At 61.2% G+C, this 21368-nt stretch overlaps 2 protein-coding genes across 2 annotated transcripts; both read left to right on the top strand.

Moving 5' to 3' along the window:
• The first annotated feature begins 1497 nt into the window (after nucleotides 1–1497).
• Nucleotides 1498–4945, top strand: LOC140695403 (uncharacterized). Its single transcript, XM_072958100.1, has 3 exons — nucleotides 1498–1903; nucleotides 2320–2605; nucleotides 2911–4945. Exons 1-3 carry the CDS (start codon nucleotides 1769–1771, stop codon nucleotides 4701–4703), a joined length of 2214 nt encoding a protein of 737 aa, XP_072814201.1. The 5' UTR covers nucleotides 1498–1768; the 3' UTR covers nucleotides 4704–4945.
• Nucleotides 4946–17378: 12433 nt separating this feature from the next.
• On the top strand, nucleotides 17379–20828 carry LOC140695399 (uncharacterized). Its single transcript, XM_072958096.1, has 3 exons — nucleotides 17379–17786; nucleotides 18203–18488; nucleotides 18794–20828. The coding sequence occupies exons 1-3, from the start codon at nucleotides 17652–17654 to the stop codon at nucleotides 20584–20586; spliced, it is 2214 nt and encodes a 737-aa protein (XP_072814197.1). The 5' UTR covers nucleotides 17379–17651; the 3' UTR covers nucleotides 20587–20828.
• Nucleotides 20829–21368: the final 540 nt, after the last annotated feature.

Raw genomic sequence — 21368 nt, 5'->3', positions numbered from 1 at the left:
CCTGGGGCTGCACACTCCTGGGCCTGCACACTCCTGGGCCTGCCCTCTCCTGGGCCTACACTCTCCTTGGCCTGCACACTCCTGGGCCTGCTCCCTCCTGTGCCGGCACACTCCTGGGCCTACTCCCACTTGTGCCTGCACACTCCTAGGCCTGTTCCCACCTGTGCCGGCACACTCCTGGGACTACACACTCCTATGTCTGCACACCCCTGGGCCTGCACACTCCTGGACCTGTACACTCTTGGGCCTGCACAATAATGGGCCTGCACACTCCTGGAAATGCACCCTCCTGGGCCTGCACACTCCTCTGTCTGCACACTACTAGGCCTGCACACTCCAGGGCCTGCTGACTTCTGTGTCTGCACACTCTTGGGCCTGCCTTCTCCTGGGCCCGCACAATCCCTCGTCTGCACACTCCTGGGCCTGCCCCATTTGGCCCTGCCCTCTCCTGTGACGGCCCTCACCTGTCCTGCACACACCTGGGCCTGAACACTACAGGCCCTGCACACATCTGGCCCTCTACCCTCCAGGGCCTGCCTTCTACTGGGACCGAACAATCCCTCGTCTGCACACTCCTGGGGCCTGCACGCTCCTGGGCCTTTCCGTGCCTGGGCCTGCCCCCAATTCGGCTGGCCCTCTCCTGGACCTGCACACTCTTGGGCCTGCACACTCCTGGGACTGCACACTCCTGGGACTGCACTCTCCTGGGACTGCACACTCTTGGGCCTGCACACTCCTGGGCCTGCACACTCCTGGGCATGCCCTCTCTTCGGCCTGTACACTCCTGGACCTGCACACTCCTACACTTGTACACACCTGGGCCTGCCCTGGCCTGGGCCTGCACACTAATGGGCCTGAACACTCCTGTGCCTGCACACTCCTGGGCCTTTCCTTGCCTGCACCTGCCCCCAATTTGGCAGAACCCGGTCCCAGTATCCATCCAACCTGCAGGGGACTGTGTGGGAATCACACAAGGGTGTGTGACCAGAAGGCAAAAAAAAAGCAGGGAGCCACTGTGGGGCAGCGCACCCTAGAGGCCTAGATGGGGCACTGGGCCTGAATCTGACATGACAGAACGACCTAGGAGGTCGCATGCCAGAATGGACGATATCAGAGTTGTGTTTAATTTCAACCCGCCGACAGGGAGCTGGGAAGCAGGCGGCAAGGAGGGTGACTTTCCCCAGATCCCAGGGCAGACCCCGGCCTGTGTGGGGTGTGCCCTGCTCCCCACAAGCCCTCTGTGGGGCCCTTCCTTTGCTGAGTCTGTGCATGAGCTCCCTGTGATGCCAGCCCGCAGAGGTGACAGGTGCAGTAGGTGTTTGTGGTTCTAGAGACATGATGGCTTTCCTAGGAAGCAGGGTCCTGAATGATCCCCACTGGGCCAATGGGGGATTGGGGAGACCCTGAGAAGCAGGTGGCTTGTCCAGGGTGACAGCACTGCTGGCGGGGGAGCCGGGTCTGAACCCAGCTGTGTCGTCAGAGCTGTGACCCTGGCTGCATCCAGGCCTCCCCAGGGCAATAGGAGGGGCCGAGTTGGTGTCACTGGGTGGACATGGCATGGGGTGGGAAGTGAGCCATCAGCAGCCCAGAGAGGCCCTTGGGGAGCTTTGTGTAAGGAGGAAGCTTGGGGAAGGGGACCCCAGGAAGTGACCTCACTTCCCTGGCAACAGAGCCCAACAGAACTTGGGACCCAGGTCACCAGGCACCCGCTGTGTAGAGAAGGACACTTCTCAACTGACTTGGCTGGTGAACTCAGCTCAGCTCAGACATGTTTTGTTGCATCCCAAGATCCCGAGGTCGCGGCCCCCGGAAAGCCCGCAGCAACGGCCTTTGCCAACAGTGCCGACAGTGGGTCGGGTCTCACCCCAGGCGCCTCTGGCCTTTTGGCCAGAGGGACCGAAAGGTAACACAGGGAGGCCCAGGGCAGGCCCGCCCAGGCCGGGTCACCACTCAGACCCCACCCGGGTGGCCCCACGGCCCCTTCCTGACTGGTGGCGGTGGGGCAGTCATGTTGGGGGGGGGTCCTGCCTCAAGCAAGAGCAGGCTGAGGAAGGGTCAGAGGCCTGGGGGGCCGATCACGTCCCCAGCCTGGGTCCAAGTGGGCTGGCTGGGATGTGGAGAACCGGGGCAGGGCCCTGCTGCCCGAGGTGGCGCCCATGCCCTAGGGTGTGTCTCTTGCCTCCCGGGTGACTGAGATGACCAAGGTCCCAGTCTGATCTGGCAGCAGAGGGTCGAGTGGGGCAGAAGCAGGAGTGGTCCTGGCCGGGCAGGGCTCTGAGACCTCCGGACCGGGCCGGCTGCCGGTCACTGTCATTGCAGAGCCAGACACCGCAGGATCCGGGGAACCAGGACACTCATGCCACCTCTCCAAGTGAGGGGCTGGTGTGCCACACTGTGGAAGGCCAGCACAGGCTCCAGAAGAGTCTGGGTATGAAGGGCTCCCCACCACCATGGCCTCCTGCCCAGACATCGCCCAGGTCTCTCCCCAGGATCTTGCCCAGGGCTGAGGGGCAGCTCAGCACCCCCGGCTCTGACCTGGAGCACCGTGCCCACCTCCTGGGGATTCAGGTAGAGGACCAGGAGCCCCCCGAAGCAGAGCCCAAAGGTGAGAAGGGCGGGGCCGGTGTGGGTGTGTAGGTGAGGGAGGGCGGAGGGCTGGGCCACACAGGGAGGCATCCCCAAAGTCTGTAGTTGGGACCAGAGCAAAGACTGGCCTCAGACCACCTGTCTGGAAGAATTCAGTCACAGAACAAGTGCCTGTGGGCACTTGCTCAGTGGGAGCTGCCTGCAAAGCTCTGGGAAGATTTCTGTCCTTGAAAAGGCACGTGGAAAGGGAGGCATGTGGGTACCTTTTTCCAGGTTGTGCCTGAGCAGAACCACTAGACTTAAAGCTCTCTCCACGTCCAACAGTTACAGGTCCAGAGCAGGCAGAGGCAGGGGAAGACGCCAGAAAACAAAAACAGGACCACCAGGGTCCAGCACGAGACCGCGAACACCCTCCAGCTGCTCCTGCTGAACATGAAGATCCTGCTGCTCCAGCTGCATATGAAGAGCCTGCCGCTCCTGCTGATCTTGCCACTCCCGAAGAGCCTGCAGCTCCTACTGATCTTGCCGCTCCTGAACAGCCTGCAGCTCCTGAAGAGCCCGCCGCTCCTGAAGCGCCTGCCATTCCTGCTGATCTAGCTGCTCCTGAAGAGCCTGCTGCTCCTGCTCATCTAGCCGCTCCTGAACAGCCTGCAGCTCCTGAAAAGCCTGCAGCTCCTGAAGAGCCTGCCGCTCCTGCTGATCTTGCCACTCCTGAAGAGCCTGCTGCTCCTGCTGCTCTAGCCGCTCCTGAAGAGCCCGCCACTCCTGAAGAACCTGCCGCTCCTGCTGATCTAGCCGCTCCTGAAGAGCCCGCCATTCCTGCTGATCAAGCCGCTCCTGAAGAGCCTGCCGCTTCTGCTGATCTAGCCGCTCCTGAAGAGCCTGCCGCTCCTGAAGAGCCCGCCGATCCTGAAGAGCCTGCTGTTCCTGCTGATCTAGCCGCTCCTGAAGCGCCTGCCATTCCTGCTGATCTAGCCACTCCTGAAGAGCCCGCTGCTCCTGCTAATCTAGCCGCTCCTGAACAGCCTGCAGCTCCTGAAGAGCCTGCCGCTCCTGCTGATCTTGCCACTCCTGAAGAGCCTGCCGCTCCTGCTGCTCTAGCCGCTCCTGAAGAGCCCGCCACTCCTGAAGAACCTGCCGCTCCTGCTGATCTAGCCGCTCCTGAAGAGCCTGCCGCTCCTGCTGATCTTGCCACTCCTGAAGACCCTGCAGCTCCTGCTGATCTTGCCACTCCTGAAGAGCCTGCAGCTCCTGCTGATCTTGCCGCTCCTGAAGAGCCCGCTACTCCTGAAGAGCCCGCCGCTCCTGCTGATCTTGCCACTCCTGAAGAGCCTGCAGCTCCTACTGATCTTGCCGCTCCTGAACAGCCTGCAGCTACTGAAGAGCCCGACGCTCCTGAAGAACCTGCCGCTCCTGCAGATCTAGCCGCTCCTGAAGAGCCCGCCATTCCTGCTGATCTAGCCGCTCCTGAAGCGCCTGCCGCTCCTGCTGATCTAGCCACTCCAGAAGAGCCCGCTGCTCCTGATCATCTAGCCGCTCCAGAACAGCCTGCAGCTCTTGAAAAGCCTGCAGCTCCTGAAGAGCCTGCCGCTCCTGCTGCTCTAGCCGCTCCTGAAGAGCCCGCTGCTCCTGCTGATCTAGCCGCTCCTGAAGAGCCCGCCGCTCCTGAAGAGCCCGCCGGTCCTGCTGATCTAGCCGCTCCTGAAGAGCCTGAAGCTCCTGAAGAGCCTGCCGCTCCTGCTGATCTTGCCACCCCTGAAGAGCCTGCAGCTCCTGCTGATCTTGCCGCTCCTGAAGAGCCCGCCGCTCCTGAAGAACCTGCCGTTCCTGCTGATCTAGCCGCTCCTGAAGAGCCTGCCGCTCCTGCTGATCTTGCTGCTCCTGAAAAGCCTGCAGATCCTGCACCTGCACCTGCGCCGCTGGGCAGTGGAGAACCATTTCGGGCATCATCACCCCTTAGGGCTGAGCCCCCTCTGCCCCCTCCTACACCTTCTCCAAAATCCCAACATGTATCCCCTCCCCTACCCGAAGTTGACTTCCCTACCCCTGAATTTGCTTTTGTTTTCTTCTTCTTTAGTTTAGTTTATTTGTTTTACATCATTTATGGCATTCTATAATTTTCCATTTCCCACTTCCTTTAATAAAATACAGATTTTTTCCCTTTTAAACTGCATTTCAGGAACATTAAGTGCATTCCCATGCTGTCCGACCATCACTACCATGTAGTTTTATGCTATTTATGCCCGTGAAGTACATCCCACCACGGCCTCAAACCCCTCATCTGAGGACGGACTGATGCCTGAAATGGTGGGAGATGACAGGTGTGGGCACGTTGCTGGGATCAGAGTTGATCCCAGGGAACCCACTGTATTGATGGGCAGCAGGTTCAGTGTCCAGGTGCTCTGTTCCGGGGAGGGCGGCTAGAGATGTGCAGAGTCCCCTCCCAGCGGTCCCCGTGCCTGTGTTGGGAACTGACCATCAAGGGAAGCCTGGTGAATGAACCGGACGCTAGAAAGGGACACCCCTAACTCCCCCAATTTGGAAGGCGGGGCTCCTTCTCCCTGCTGAGTGATGTGGCAACTGAGAATATCACACCCCCCACGCCCTAGCAGAAACTTCTCCTCTCACAGAGCCCACCCTCCCATGGGTCCCACTTTCCCCTGAACCCAGAGGCAGAGCCCCTCTGCCAGACAAGGGATGGGTAGGAGGGGTGGCTGCAACCTTACGGGAGTGGGCGTGCACCGTGCTTGACCCCTGAGCTCCCAGCTGTGCAGCAGAGGCCCAGGGAGGACTTGCCAGGGAGGGCCGCAGGGCAGGGGCAGGGCTGAGTTCTGCATGAATCCTGACTATGCGGGGGCCGAGGGACCTGGTTTTGAGCCACGTCCTGGGTCTGGGCACGATGCCTTGTGATCCCACAAGGGAGACCTCTCTGCTCTCATTGTTCAGATGGGAAGACTTGAGCCTGCCCACCTGAAGCGACGCCCTGCTTCCCCAATTGGGGAGGAGGCTGAGTTGGACTGGGCCCCACAATCTTCAAGGAAGATTGCTCTCCCCAAGGTTGGCTCTCTGGGTATAAACCTGGGCAAGGGAGTCCTGACTACCCCCTGCGCCTGCTCTGTGCTGGTAACCTCAGTACACAGAAGCCTTGAGTCTCAGTCCACCCAGGAACCAAACGTTCACCCGCCTACAGCAGAGACAACTGAGGCTCAAAGAGGAAGGTCTGCCCTGGAGATGGTGTGGAGGCCCAAGTCTCAGAAGACAGGTGAAGCCAGGGTCTCAAGGATACTGCACAAACAGGACTTCACTCTGAACTGGGAATGTTGTGGAAAGACCCTGGGGGCCAGGGTGGAGGAGATGGGAAGCAGACCAGAGCCCGGGGGAAGGCAGGGAGCCCCAGGAATGCCTCCATGCCCTCGGCACAGGGCAGGGGAGCAGCTCTGAAGATATGACAGCCGAGGCTGCCCAGGGGGCCTTCATCACTACCACTTTGCTCGGATGACCTCAACAGCCCCATGACCACACCCATTTGACAGATGCAGACAGACACCAAGTTAGCCACCAGGCTGACAAGGAGAGGAGCTGGGATCAAATCCAGGATCAGATTCCAAGTGCTCCGCTCGCTGGCCCCAGACTAAGCCTGCCTGCCAAAACCGACCCCAGGGCCTCCCGCCTGGCACTCTATATATACCTCAGTGGGCTCCCCTGCTGAGCCATCCCATCCCATCCCATCACACTGAGACAAAAGCACAAGAGGCCTGGGGTCCAGGAGACAGGACTGGTAGCAGGGCCAGGGTGGGCACGTTCTGCCCACCCCCCTTTGCTGCCCCAGCCCAGGTGTCAAGTGGAAGCCTGACTGACGTGGAAACTGGCAGTGGGTGGGAGAGACAGGATGCCCCTTAGTTTCCCTGGCAACTGCTGCAGAACTGAGTCTTTCAGGATAAATTCAAGTTAGGCCTCAGCTGCTGAAACACCCATTATTTCAAGGCTGGTTACCTTGGTGACCCAGGTGGTGAGGACGTGGTGGGAGGAGGGGGTGGAGAGGCCAGGCAGGGGGCCACCGGCTCAGAGGACAGGCTGACCCTCAGACCTAGACATGACCCTGGTCACACACTGAGCCTTGAATTTCATCACAGACTGACCTCGGGTCCTGACACAGGGTGCCTGGCCCTTATCACAGACGAGCCCTGTTCCTGGTCCCAGACCGCCACCTGAGCTTGGCCGCGCAACCACCACGGAGGGACACTCAGCGAGTGGTGACTGCTACTTCTGTTATCATTGCTGTGCCGTTAACGTGCGTCCCACTCACAGCTGACACCTAACGAATGTCATTCAGACTAGCGTAACCGCAATGGGGGACTGTTCGCAAGGACTCCTGGGGCCCACAGTGCTCGGCAGAGGCTCGCAGGACCCCCTCTGCTGGGTGGCCACAGGGCTCCTGGGCTGGGTGGGCTGTGAGGGGGCAGCAGAGGAGTGGGCAAGGCTGGGGGGTGGGCTGCCCCTCCAGGCCCAGAAGGAAGCAGCCATTCTCCCCCGGCTCAACGCCCCCTCTGTCTGGAAGCCTCACTTTCATCTCATTACCTGATAAACTGAGCAAATGAACGGCAGCCAGGCAGCCTTGGCCACCCAGGAGACAGGGCACACGGTCAGGGGGCTCCCAGCCTCCTTCCCACCCTGGCGCCCCAGCCTGCAGGCTATGGCCTCTCTGGCCCACGGGGCCTCAGTCGGCCGGGATGAGGGCCCTGGGAGAGGCCCGCATCCTGCTAGGCCTTCCTGCTTCCTGGGCAGAGCTCTCCCCAGCCCAGCAGGTGAGGCAGCAGAGGCAGTGGGTCCGCCCCTGTCCATTCCTGCCCTGTCCTCGCCCACCAGGCCGGTTCCCCAGGCATCCAGGCCGTACTCCACGACCTGTGAAGTTAGGGCGTGTCCTGGGGCATGGAGTTCCTCCTCAGCCCAGTACATGGATGTGCAAATGAGGACCACAGGGGACAGGACAGCTCTCTGAATTCCCCCACCCAGTCCCCAGTCCCCTCCACCCTAGCCCCCATGGGTCCTGACTTGGGCCATCTGTCCAGAGGCAGGCAAACGCAGAGAAGACTACCATGAGAGGGAGAGGGATACAGAGCTAAGAGGCCAGGAGAGCAGGAGAGCAGCTGCAGAGGTGCAGCCAGGCAGGGACAGAGGTGGAGGACAGGGGACAGTTGCTCAGGCCCAACAAACACTTCCCACTTGAGCCTGCACATTCCTGGGCCTGCACACTGCTGGGCCTGCACAAACCTGGGCCTGCACGAACCTGGGACTCTTGACAGCCGTGCCTGCCCTCTCCTAGGCATTCACACTCCTGGAACTGCACACTCATTGGCCTGCACCCACCTGGAGCTGCACAATCATGAGCCTGCACATACTTGGGCCTGCACCCTGCTGGGCCTGCACATTTCTGGGCCTGCCTTCTCCTGGGCCCGCACAATCCCTCATCTGCACACTCCTGGGCCTGGACATTCCTGGGCCTGCAGAGTACTGGGCCTGTATACCCCTGGGCCTGCACACTCCTGTCTCTGCACACTCCGGGTTCTGCACACTCCTCGGTCTGTATACTCCTGGGCCTGTACACACCTGGGCCTGCACACTCCTCTGTCTGCACACTCCTGGGCCAGCACACCCATGGAACTGCACACTCTGGTGTCTTCACACTCCTGGGCCTGCACGCTCCTGGGCCTTTCCTCACCTGGGCCTGCCCCCAGTTCGGCCCGCCCTCTCCTGGACCTGCACACTCTTGGGCCTGCACACTCCTGGGCCTGCACACTCCTGTCTCTGCACACTCCGGGGTCTGCACACTCCTCGGTCTGTATACTCCTGGGCCTGTACACTCCTGGGCCTGCCCTCTCCTTGGCCGGCACGAACCTGGGCCTAAACACCCCTGGGCCTGCCCTGGCCTGGGCCTGCACACTAATGGGGCTGCACACACCTAGGAATGCACCCACCTGGGCCTACACACTCTTCTGTCTGTACACTCCTGGGCCTGCACACTCCTGGGCATGCACACTCCTCTGTCTGCACACTCCTCGGCCTACACACTCCTAGGCCTGCACACTCCTGGGCCTGCTGACCCCTGTGTCTGCACACTCTTGGGCCTGCACACACCTGGACCTGTACCATCCTGGGCCTTCCCTGGACTGGGTCTTCCCTGGCCTGGGCCTGCACACTACTGGGCCCGCACACTTCTGCAACTGCACACTCATCGGCCTGCAAAGGCACGACCTGCACAATATTGGGCCTGAACACACATAGGCCTTTATCCTCCTGGATCTGCACACTCCTGGGCCTGCACACTGCTGGACCTGCACAGCACTGGGCCTAAACACACCTGGGCCTGCACACTCCTTCTCTGCACACTCCTATCTCTGCACACTCTGGTGTCTACACACTCCAGGGCCTGCACGAACCTAGGCCTGCTCCCTCCTGTGCCTGCATACTCCTGGGCCTGCTCCCACCTGTGCCTGCACACTCCTAGCCCTGTTCCCACCTGTGCTGGCACATTCCTGGGACTGCACACTTCTGTGCCTGCACACTTTTGGGCCTGCACACCCCTGGGCCTGCACACTCCTGGACCTGTACACTCCTGGGCCTTCCCTGGTCTGGGCATTCCCTGGCCTGGGCCTGCAAACTCCTGGGCCTATACACTCCTGGGCCTGCACACTCCTGTACCTGTACACACCTGGGCCTGCCCTGGCCTGGGACTGCACACTAATGGGGCTGCACACACCTAGGAATGCACCCCCCTGGGCCTGCACACTCCTCTGTCTGCACACTCCTGGGCCTGCATAACCCTGGATCTGCACACTCCTGGGCCTGCGCATCCCAGAGCATGCACAGATCTGGGCCTCTACACACCTGGGCCAGTACACACGTGTGCTTGCTCCCCCCCGTGTCTGCAAACTCCTGGGACTGCACATTCCTGGGTCTGCAACACCTTGGCTTGCACACTCATGGGCCTGTTCCGTCTTGTGTCTGCATACCTGTGGGCCTGCACACCCCAGGGCCTGCACACACCTGGGCCTGCACGAACGTGGGCCTCTTGAATCCTGGGCCTGCCCTTTCCTAGGCCTGCCCACACCTGTGCCTACACATTCCTGGGCCTGCACACTCCTGGACCTGTACACTCCTGGGCGTACCCTGGCATGCGCCTGCACACTAATGGGCCTGCACTCTCCAGGGACTGCACCCTCCTGGGCCTGCACACTCCTCTGTCTGCACACTCCTGGGCCTGCCCCAAATTGCCCTGCCCTCTCCTGTGACGGCCCTCACAAGTCCTGCACACTCCTAGGCCTGCACACTCGTGTACCTCCTCCCTCCTGTGCCTGCACACTCCTGGCCATGTACACTCATGGGCCTGCCCTCTGCATGGCGTGCACGGTCCTAGGACTCCCCATTCCTGCGCCTAGACACCCTAGGGCCTGCCCTCTCCTGGGCCTGCACACTCTGGGGCCTGCCCTCACCTGGTTCTGCACACTACTGGGACTGTACACCCCTGGACCTGTACACTGCTGTGCCTTCCCTGGTCTGAGTCTTCCCTGGCCTGGGCCTGAAAACTACTGGGCCTGAAAACTGCTGGAACTGCACACTCATTGGCCTGCAAACTCCAGGACCTGCACAACCTTGGGCTTGAACACACCTGGGCCTGTATACTCCTGGGCCTGCACACTCCTGTCTCTGCCCACTGTGGTGTTAGCACACGCCTGGGCCTGCAAGAACGTGGGCCTGTACACTCCTGGGCCTGCACACACCTGACTTTGCACACTCCGGGGTCTGCACACTCCTCGGTCTGTATACTCCTGGGTTGTACACTCCTGGGCCTGACCTGGCCTGGGCCTGCACGCTCCTGGGCCTGCACACTCCTCTGTCTGCACACTTCTGGGCATGCACAACCCTAGACCCTACACTCCTGGGCCTGCGCATCCCAGAGCCTGAACACACCTGGGCCTCTATACTCCTGGGCCACTACTCTCATGTGCCTGCTCCGCCCCGTGTCTACACACTCCTGGCACTGCACAGTCCTGGACCTGCACACTCCTGGGCCTGCCCTGGCCTGGGCCTGAACACTAATGGGCCTACACACACCTAGGAATGCACCCTCCTGGGCCTGCACACTCCTCTGTCTGCACACTCGTGGGCCTTCCCTGGTCTGGGCCTTCCCTGGCCTGGGCCTGCAAACTATTGGGCCTGCAAACTCCTGGAACTGCACACTCATTGGCCTGCACACTCCAGGACCTGCACAATCTTGGGCTTGAACACACCTAGGCCTGTATACTCCTGGACCTGCACACTCCTGTCTCTGCACACTCTGGAGTTTGCACACGCCTGGGCCTGCACGAACCTGGGCCTGTACACACCTGGGCCTGCACACTCCTTTATCTGCTCACTCCTGAGACTGCATACACCTGGGCCTGCACATTCCTGTATCTGCTCACTCCTGAGACTGCATACTCCTGGGCCTGCAAACTCCTGGGCATGTACAATCCTGGGCCTGCACACTCCTGGACCTGTACACTCCTGGGCCTGCCCTGGCCTGGGCCTGCACACTAATGGGGCTGCACACACCTAGGAATGCACCCTCCTGGGCCTACACACTCCTCTGTGTGCACACTCCTGAGCCTGCACACCCCTGGGCCTGCACACTCCTCTGTCTGCACATTCCTCGGCCTACACACTCCTAGGCCTGCACACTCCAGGGCCTGCTGACTCCTGTGTCTGCACACTCTTGGGCCTGCACACTCCTGGACCTGTACAATCCTGGGCCTTCCCTGGTCTGGGTCTTCCCTGGCCTGGGCCTGCACACTACTGGGCCCGCACACTTCTGCAACTTCACACTCATCGGCCTGCACAGTCCACGACCTGCACAATATTGGGCCTGAACACAACTAGGCCTGTATCCTCCTGGATCTGCACACTCCTGGGCCTGCACACTCCTCTGTCTGCACACTCCTGGTCCTTCACACACCTCGACCCGCACACTCCTGGGCCTGCGCATCCCAGAGCCTGCACACACCTGGGCCTCTACACTCCTGGGCCAGTACAGTCGTGTGCCTGTTCCGCCCCGTGTCTGCACACTCTTGGGACCGCACAGTCCTGGCTATGCACACTCCTTGGCCTGCAGACTCCTAGGCCTGTTCGACTTCTGTCTGCACACCTCTGGGCCTGCACACTACAGGGCCTGCACATACCTGGGCCTGCACGAACCTGGGCCTCTTCACTGCAGGTCCTGCCCTCTCCTAGGCCTGCACACTCCTGGAACTGCACACTCATGGGCCTGCCGTCTCCTGGGCCTGCACACCCCTGTCTCTGCACACTCCGGGGACTGCACACTCCTCGCTCTGTATACTCCTGGGCCTTTACACTCCTGGGCCTGCCGTGGCCTGGGCCTGCACGCTCCTGGGCCTGCACTCTCCTCTGTCTGCACACTCCTGGGCCTTCACACCCCTGGACCTGCACACTCCTGGGCCTGCGCATCCCAGAGCCTGCACACACTTTAGCCTCTACACTCCTGGGCCAGTACATTCGTGTGACTGCTCCGCCCCGTGTCTGCACACTCCTGGGACTGCACAGTCCTGGCTATGCACACTTCTTGGCCTGCAGACTCCTGGGGTTGTTCGACTTGTGTCTGCACACCTCTGGGCCTGCACACTCCAGGACCTGCAAATCCTGGGCCTGCACACAACTGGGCCTGCACACTACTGGGACTCCACACTCTCTGTCTGCACTCTCCTGGGCCTGCACACACCTGGGCCAGCACACTCCAGGGCCTGCTGACTCCTGTGTCTGCACACTCTTGGGCCTGCCTTCTCCTGGGCCCGCACAATCCCTCGTCTGCACACTCCTGGGCCGCACGCTCCTGGGCTTTTCCTCGCCTGGGCCTGCCCCCAGTTCGGCCCGCCCTCTCCTGGACCTGCACACTCTTGGGCCTGCACACTCCTCGGCCTGCCCTCTCCTGGGCCTGCACTCTCCTTGGCCTGCACACTCCTGGGCTTGCACACTCCTGGACCTGCACACTACTGGGCCTGCTGAATCCTGTGTCTGCCCACTCCTGCGTCTGCACACTCGTGTGCCTCCTCCCTCCTGTGCCTGAACACTCCTAGGCATGCACACACCTGGGCCTGCCCTCTCTTGGCCCTGCACTCTCCTTGGCCTGCACACTCCTGGCCTGTTCCCTCCTGCGCCTGAACACCCTTAGGCCTCCCCTACCTGGTTCTGCACACTCCTGGGTTGCACACTCCTGGGCCTGCTCCCACCTATGCCTGCACACTCCTAGGCCTGTTGCCACGTGTGCCGGCACACTCCTGGGACTGCACACTCCTGGGCCTGCCATGGCCTGGGCCTGCACCCTCCACTCTCTGCACACTCCTGGGACTGCTCAGGCCTGAGCCTGTACACTCCTGGGCCTGCACACTTCTGTCTCTGCACACTCTGGTGTCTGCACACTCCTGGACATGCACACTCCTGGGCCTGTACACTCCTAGGCCTGCCCTGGCCTGGGCCTGCACCCTACTGAGCCTGCACACTCCTCTGTATGCACACTCCTGGGCCTGCACACTACTGGGCCTGCACACTCCTGGGCCTCCTCCCACCTATGCCTGCACACTCCTAGGCCTGTTCCCACCTGTGCCAGCAATCTCCTGGGCCTACACACTCCTGCACCTGCACAGTCCTGTGTCTGCACAACCCTGGGCAAGCACACTCTGGGCCTGCACACCCCTGGCCATGCCCTATCCCGGGCCAGCCCCCACTTCGCCCGACCCTCTCATGGACCTGCACACTCCAGGGTCTGCTCACATCTGTCCCTGCACACTCCTGGGCCGGCCCTCTCCAGTGTCTCCACACTCCTGGGCCCGCACACTCCTGGGCCTGCATACTCCTGGACCTGCCCTGTCCCTGGCACCAGCCTCCTTCACCCCAACGGTGCCACTCACACGGCTGTGGCGTCTAGCCAGGAGCCCCCAACCGAAACCCCTCCCGAGGGACCCCCTTGCCGGTCCCCAGGGAAGCAGCGGGGCTCCTCTTACCTGCGAGGCGGAGACGTAGTCCAGCTGCAGCCTGACGTCCAGCTGCCGGGCGTGCAGGGCCAGCGTGCATGAGGACAGCAGGATGGCCGTGATCGGCTGGAAGCTGCCCCCGGAGCCACTACCGCCCCTTGGGGAAGAGGAGGAGGAAAATCCACGTCAGTGCCAAGAACACAGGACCCGTCCACAGAGGGCCCCTCAGGTGTGACAACCCCAGAGGCGCCCGCAGCCGACCTGGGCTGAGAGCCACTTCTCTCGCGGAAGCTCAAGGACCTATGCTGAGCCTCCCTCTCCCTCCCTAAAGAGGGAAAACCCAGAGGTTTTCTAACTTTGCACTCACTGTCCATGTATCAGCCATGTCTAGTTTACCTCCCCAGCACGGCAGACCCCCTCCCTGCCTTCCCCACCCCCTGCAGGCGGCTCTCGGGGGCTGGGGGGGGCGCCCTTCCTCCCTGAGGCCAGCCCTGCTGGGGCAGCAGGTGTAATAGAAAAGACCAGATCTGACTGCCTATTAGATCTGTTCTTTTTCCTTTAACCCTCTGCTGTTTTCCAGGCTGTCTTACCAGCTCTGCACCTTTTGGAAATCAATGTTGCCTTCAGCCTGAAATTGACAGAAGAGCCTGTTCTCAAGGCTCTCAGCCTTCAGGATAAAACCTCTTTTGCTCTCCCATACACACAAGCAGCTGCAGAACAGAAAGTAACATTTGTTTTGTTAGAGGTTTTACAGGGGCCCCATGAGCTGAACCACAACTGCAAAAACAAAGAATTCCTGCACCAAGGACTTTGCACCAACCACCCACAAGCCCTCTCCTTTTTAGCGTAAAAGGAGCCTGAATTCTCACTCGGAGAAGGTGGCTCTCCAGGACATTAGCCTGCCATCTTCTCGGTCAGCTGGCTTTCCAAATCAACTCACTATTCTTTACCCCGACACCGCGTCTCCCGATTTCTTGGCCTGTCGTGCGACTTGCGGAATGAGTGTGGACTTGGAAACACAGGGAAGGAAAGCCAAGTCAGGACTCTCACCCTCTGCCTCTGCTCAGAATACCACCAACGGGTTGCTGGGACAGTGGACGGAAAACTGAGGCTGCAACACGACCATGAGCACTGGGCCTGGGTGGGAGAGATGGCGGGTGCTGTCCGAAGCGCACCCGGCCTCCTTCCGAGTCACATCACACCCACGTCCCCAGACCCAGGGAGGCCTGGAGCCCCACACAGCAGAGCGCCTCCAAACCTGCAGATGCCCAGTGACCGGTCCACTGTGCACCCTCTGGCGCCCTCCTCCCCGCTCCTCCTCCTTCTGCCCCGCTGGCTCAGCCCTGGTCCCACCACATCCTCACCCAGGGCCAGCACTGCTGCAGGAACACCCTCGGCAGGCCGCCCAGCCTCACGCCCTCAGGTCCGCACACCTGGTTGGTGCAGCTCTGCCCCTTTCCAGCCCTCACCACCGACTCTCCAACCGCCTGCTCTCCCGCCCTCCGCCCCCAGTCCTACAGAGCGCCTCCTCTGGTCACGGCATCCTGCCCTCCAGGGTCGACAGGGCCTGCACAATCCTGGGCCTGCACACAACTGGGCCTGCACACTCCTGGACCTGCGCACTCCTGGACCTACGCACACCTGGGCCTGCAGGAACCTGGGCCTGTACACTCCCGGGCCCGTTCCGTATTGTATCTGCACACTTCTGGGCCTGCACGCTCCTGGACCTGCGCACACCTGGGCCTGCACGAACTTTGGCCTGTACACTCCTGTATCTGCTCACTCTTGTGACTGCATACTCCTGGGCCTGTACAACCCTGGGCCTTCTCTCTCCTGGGCCTGCCCCAGTTCGGCCGGCACTCTCCTGGAGCTGCACACTCCTGGGCCTGACCTATCGTACGCCTGCACAGTCCTGGATCTGCACACTTCTGGACCTGCTCCCTCCTGTGCCATCACCCTTCTGGGACTGCACACTTGTGCGCCTGCACACCCCTGTGCCTGACACACCTGGGCCTGCACGCTCCTCGGCCTGCACACTCCTCTTGTCTGCACACTCCTGGGCCTCACCTATCCTACGCCTGCACAGTCCTGGATCTGCACACTTCTGGGCCTGCTCCCTCCTGTGCCATCACACTTCTGGGACTGCACACTTGTGCGCCTGCACACTCCTGTGCCTGACACACCTGGGCCTGTACGCTCCTGGGCCTGTACACTCCTGGGCCAGCCCTGGCCTGGGCCTGAATACTAATGGGCCTGCACACTCCTGGGACTGTACCCTCCTGGGCCAGCACACTCCTCTGTCTGCACACTCCTGGGCCTGCACAACCCAGAGCCTGCACACACCTGGGCTGAACACTCCTGTGCCAGTACACTCGTGTGCCTGCTCCCTCCCGTGTCTGCACATTCCTGGGCCTGTACAGTCCTGGGTCTGCACACTCTTTGGCCTGCACACTCCTTGGCCTGTTCCGTATTGTGTCTGCACACTACTGGGTCGGCACACCCTAGAGCCTGCACACTCCTGGGCATGCCCTCTCCTGGGCCTGCACTCTCTTCGGCCTGAACACTCCTAAGCTTGCACACTCCTGGACTTGTACACTCCTGGGCCTGCCCTGGCCTGGGCCTGCACACTAATAGGCCTGACACTCCTGGGAATGCACACTCCTGGGCCTGCACACTCCTCTGTCTGCACACTCCTGGGCCTGCCCCATTTGGCCCTGCCCTCTCCTGTGACGGCCCTCACCTGTCCTGCACACACCTGGGCCTGAACACTACAGGCCCTGCACACATCTGGCCCTCTACCCTCCAGGGCCTGCCTTCTACTGGGACCGAACAATCCCTCGTCTGCACACTCCTGGGGCCTGCACGCTCCTGGGCCTTTCCGTGCCTGGGCCTGCCCCCAATTCGGCTGGCCCTCTCCTGGACCTGCACACTCTTGGGCCTGCACACTCCTGGGACTGCACACTCCTGGGACTGCACTCTCCTGGGACTGCACACTCTTGGGCCTGCACACTCCTGGGCCTGCACACTCCTGGGCATGCCCTCTCTTCGGCCTGTACACTCCTGGACCTGCACACTCCTACACTTGTACACACCTGGGCCTGCCCTGGCCTGGGCCTGCACACTAATGGGCCTGAACACTCCTGTGCCTGCACACTCCTGGGCCTTTCCTTGCCTGCACCTGCCCCCAATTTGGCAGAACCCGGTCCCAGTATCCATCCAACCTGCAGGGGACTGTGTGGGAATCACACAAGGATGTGTGACCAGAAGGCAAAAAAAAAGCAGGGAGCCACTGTGGGGCAGCGCACCCTAGAGGCCTAGATGGGGCACTGGGCCTGAATCTGACATGACAGAACGACCTAGGAGGTCGCATGCCAGAATGGACGATATCAGAGTTGTGTTTAATTTCAACCCGCCGACAGGGAGCTGGGAAGCAGGCGGCAAGGAGGGTGACTTTCCCCAGATCCCAGGGCAGACCCCGGCCTGTGTGGGGTGTGCCCTGCTCCCCACAAGCCCTCTGTGGGGCCCTTCCTTTGCTGAGTCTGTGCATGAGCTCCCTGTGATGCCAGCCCGCAGAGGTGACAGGTGCAGTAGGTGTTTGTGGTTCTAGAGACATGATGGCTTTCCTAGGAAGCAGGGTCCTGAATGATCCCCACTGGGCCAATGGGGGATTGGGGAGACCCTGAGAAGCAGGTGGCTTGTCCAGGGTGACAGCACTGCTGGCGGGGGAGCCGGGTCTGAACCCAGCTGTGTCATCAGAGCTGTGACCCTGGCTGCATCCAGGCCTCCCCAGGGCAATAGGAGGGGCCGAGTTGGTGTCACTGGGTGGACATGGCATGGGGTGGGAAGTGAGCCATCAGCAGCCCAGAGAGGCCCTTGGGGAGCTTTGTGTAAGGAGGAAGCTTGGGGAAGGGGACCCCAGGAAGTGACCTCACTTCCCTGGCAACAGAGCCCAACAGAACTTGGGACCCAGGTCACCAGGCACCCGCTGTGTAGAGAAGGACACTTCTCAACTGACTTGGCTGGTGAACTCAGCTCAGCTCAGACATGTTTTGTTGCATCCCAAGATCCCGAGGTCGCGGCCCCCGGAAAGCCCGCAGCAACGGCCTTTGCCAACAGTGCCGACAGTGGGTCGGGTCTCACCCCAGGCGCCTCTGGCCTTTTGGCCAGAGGGACCGAAAGGTAACACAGGGAGGCCCAGGGCAGGCCCGCCCAGGCCGGGTCACCACTCAGACCCCACCCGGGTGGCCCCACGGCCCCTTCCTGACTGGTGGCGGTGGGGCAGTCATGTTGGGGGGGGGTCCTGCCTCAAGCAAGAGCAGGCTGAGGAAGGGTCAGAGGCCTGGGGGGCCGATCACGTCCCCAGCCTGGGTCCAAGTGGGCTGGCTGGGATGTGGAGAACCGGGGCAGGGCCCTGCTGCCCGAGGTGGCGCCCATGCCCTAGGGTGTGTCTCTTGCCTCCCGGGTGACTGAGATGACCAAGGTCCCAGTCGGATCTGGCAGCAGAGGGTCGAGTGGGGCAGAAGCAGGAGTGGTCCTGGCCGGGCAGGGCTCTGAGACCTCCGGACCGGGCCGGCTGCCGGTCACTGTCATTGCAGAGCCAGACACCGCAGGATCCGGGGAACCAGGACACTCATGCCACCTCTCCAAGTGAGGGGCTGGTGTGCCACACTGTGGAAGGCCAGCACAGGCTCCAGAAGAGTCTGGGTATGAAGGGCTCCCCACCACCACGGCCTCCTGCCCAGACATCGCCCAGGTCTCTCCCCAGGATCTTGCCCAGGGCTGAGGGGCAGCTCAGCACCCCCGGCTCTGACCTGGAGCACCGTGCCCACCTCCTGGGGATTCAGGTAGAGGACCAGGAGCCCCCCGAAGCAGAGCCCAAAGGTGAGAAGGGCGGGGCCGGTGTGGGTGTGTAGGTGAGGGAGGGCGGAGGGCTGGGCCACACAGGGAGGCATCCCCAAAGTCTGTAGTTGGGACCAGAGCAAAGACTGGCCTCAGACCACCTGTCTGGAAGAATTCAGTCACAGAACAAGTGCCTGTGGGCACTTGCTCAGTGGGAGCTGCCTGCAAAGCTCTGGGAAGATTTCTGTCCTTGAAAAGGCACGTGGAAAGGGAGGCATGTGGGTACCTTTTTCCAGGTTGTGCCTGAGCAGAACCACTAGACTTAAAGCTCTCTCCACGTCCAACAGTTACAGGTCCAGAGCAGGCAGAGGCAGGGGAAGACGCCAGAAAACAAAAACAGGACCACCAGGGTCCAGCACGAGACCGCGAACACCCTCCAGCTGCTCCTGCTGAACATGAAGATCCTGCTGCTCCAGCTGCATATGAAGAGCCTGCCGCTCCTGCTGATCTTGCCACTCCCGAAGAGCCTGCAGCTCCTACTGATCTTGCCGCTCCTGAACAGCCTGCAGCTCCTGAAGAGCCCGCCGCTCCTGAAGCGCCTGCCATTCCTGCTGATCTAGCTGCTCCTGAAGAGCCTGCTGCTCCTGCTCATCTAGCCGCTCCTGAACAGCCTGCAGCTCCTGAAAAGCCTGCAGCTCCTGAAGAGCCTGCCGCTCCTGCTGATCTTGCCACTCCTGAAGAGCCTGCTGCTCCTGCTGCTCTAGCCGCTCCTGAAGAGCCCGCCACTCCTGAAGAACCTGCCGCTCCTGCTGATCTAGCCGCTCCTGAAGAGCCCGCCATTCCTGCTGATCAAGCCGCTCCTGAAGAGCCTGCCGCTTCTGCTGATCTAGCCGCTCCTGAAGAGCCTGCCGCTCCTGAAGAGCCCGCCGATCCTGAAGAGCCTGCTGTTCCTGCTGATCTAGCCGCTCCTGAAGCGCCTGCCATTCCTGCTGATCTAGCCACTCCTGAAGAGCCCGCTGCTCCTGCTAATCTAGCCGCTCCTGAACAGCCTGCAGCTCCTGAAGAGCCTGCCGCTCCTGCTGATCTTGCCACTCCTGAAGAGCCTGCCGCTCCTGCTGCTCTAGCCGCTCCTGAAGAGCCCGCCACTCCTGAAGAACCTGCCGCTCCTGCTGATCTAGCCGCTCCTGAAGAGCCTGCCGCTCCTGCTGATCTTGCCACTCCTGAAGACCCTGCAGCTCCTGCTGATCTTGCCACTCCTGAAGAGCCTGCAGCTCCTGCTGATCTTGCCGCTCCTGAAGAGCCCGCTACTCCTGAAGAGCCCGCCGCTCCTGCTGATCTTGCCACTCCTGAAGAGCCTGCAGCTCCTACTGATCTTGCCGCTCCTGAACAGCCTGCAGCTACTGAAGAGCCCGACGCTCCTGAAGAACCTGCCGCTCCTGCAGATCTAGCCGCTCCTGAAGAGCCCGCCATTCCTGCTGATCTAGCCGCTCCTGAAGCGCCTGCCGCTCCTGCTGATCTAGCCACTCCAGAAGAGCCCGCTGCTCCTGATCATCTAGCCGCTCCAGAACAGCCTGCAGCTCTTGAAAAGCCTGCAGCTCCTGAAGAGCCTGCCGCTCCTGCTGCTCTAGCCGCTCCTGAAGAGCCCGCTGCTCCTGCTGATCTAGCCGCTCCTGAAGAGCCCGCCGCTCCTGAAGAGCCCGCCGGTCCTGCTGATCTAGCCGCTCCTGAAGAGCCTGAAGCTCCTGAAGAGCCTGCCGCTCCTGCTGATCTTGCCACCCCTGAAGAGCCTGCAGCTCCTGCTGATCTTGCCGCTCCTGAAGAGCCCGCCGCTCCTGAAGAACCTGCCGTTCCTGCTGATCTAGCCGCTCCTGAAGAGCCTGCCGCTCCTGCTGATCTTGCTGCTCCTGAAAAGCCTGCAGATCCTGCACCTGCACCTGCGCCGCTGGGCAGTGGAGAACCATTTCGGGCATCATCACCCCTTAGGGCTGAGCCCCCTCTGCCCCCTCCTACACCTTCTCCAAAATCCCAACATGTATCCCCTCCCCTACCCGAAGTTGACTTCCCTACCCCTGAATTTGCTTTTGTTTTCTTCTTCTTTAGTTTAGTTTATTTGTTTTACATCATTTATGGCATTCTATAATTTTCCATTTCCCACTTCCTTTAATAAAATACAGATTTTTTCCCTTTTAAACTGCATTTCAGGAACATTAAGTGCATTCCCATGCTGTCCGACCATCACTACCATGTAGTTTTATGCTATTTATGCCCGTGAAGTACATCCCACCACGGCCTCAAACCCCTCATCTGAGGACGGACTGATGCCTGAAATGGTGGGAGATGACAGGTGTGGGCACGTTGCTGGGATCAGAGTTGATCCCAGGGAACCCACTGTATTGATGGGCAGCAGGTTCAGTGTCCAGGTGCTCTGTTCCGGGGAGGGCGGCTAGAGATGTGCAGAGTCCCCTCCCAGCGGTCCCCGTGCCTGTGTTGGGAACTGACCATCAAGGGGGGCCTGGTGAATGAACCGGACGCTAGAAAGGGACACCCCTAACTCCCCCAATTTGGAAGGCGGGGCTCCTTCTCCCTGCTGAGTGATGTGGCAACTGAGAATATCACACCCCCCACGCCCTAGCAGAAACTTCTCCTCTCACAGAGCCCACCCTCCCATGGGTCCCACTTTCCCCTGAACCCAGAGGCAGAGCCCCTCTGCCAGACAAGGGATGGGTAGGAGGGGTGGCTGCAACCTTACGGGAGTGGGCGTGCACCGTGCTTGACCCCTGAGCTCCCAGCTGTGCAGCAGAGGCCCAGGGAGGACTTGCCAGGGAGGGCCGCAGGGCAGGGGCAGGGCTGAGTTCTGCATGAATCCTGACTATGCGGGGGCCGAGGGACCTGGTTTTGAGCCACGTCCTGGGTCTGGGCACG

This window comes from Vicugna pacos, unplaced genomic scaffold (genome assembly GCF_048564905.1).
Source record: "Vicugna pacos unplaced genomic scaffold, VicPac4 scaffold_203, whole genome shotgun sequence".
Taxonomy (NCBI): Eukaryota; Metazoa; Chordata; class Mammalia; order Artiodactyla; family Camelidae; genus Vicugna; species Vicugna pacos.
Note: the sequence above shows the minus strand (reverse complement) of the source record. Positions and strands in the feature narration are given on the sequence as shown.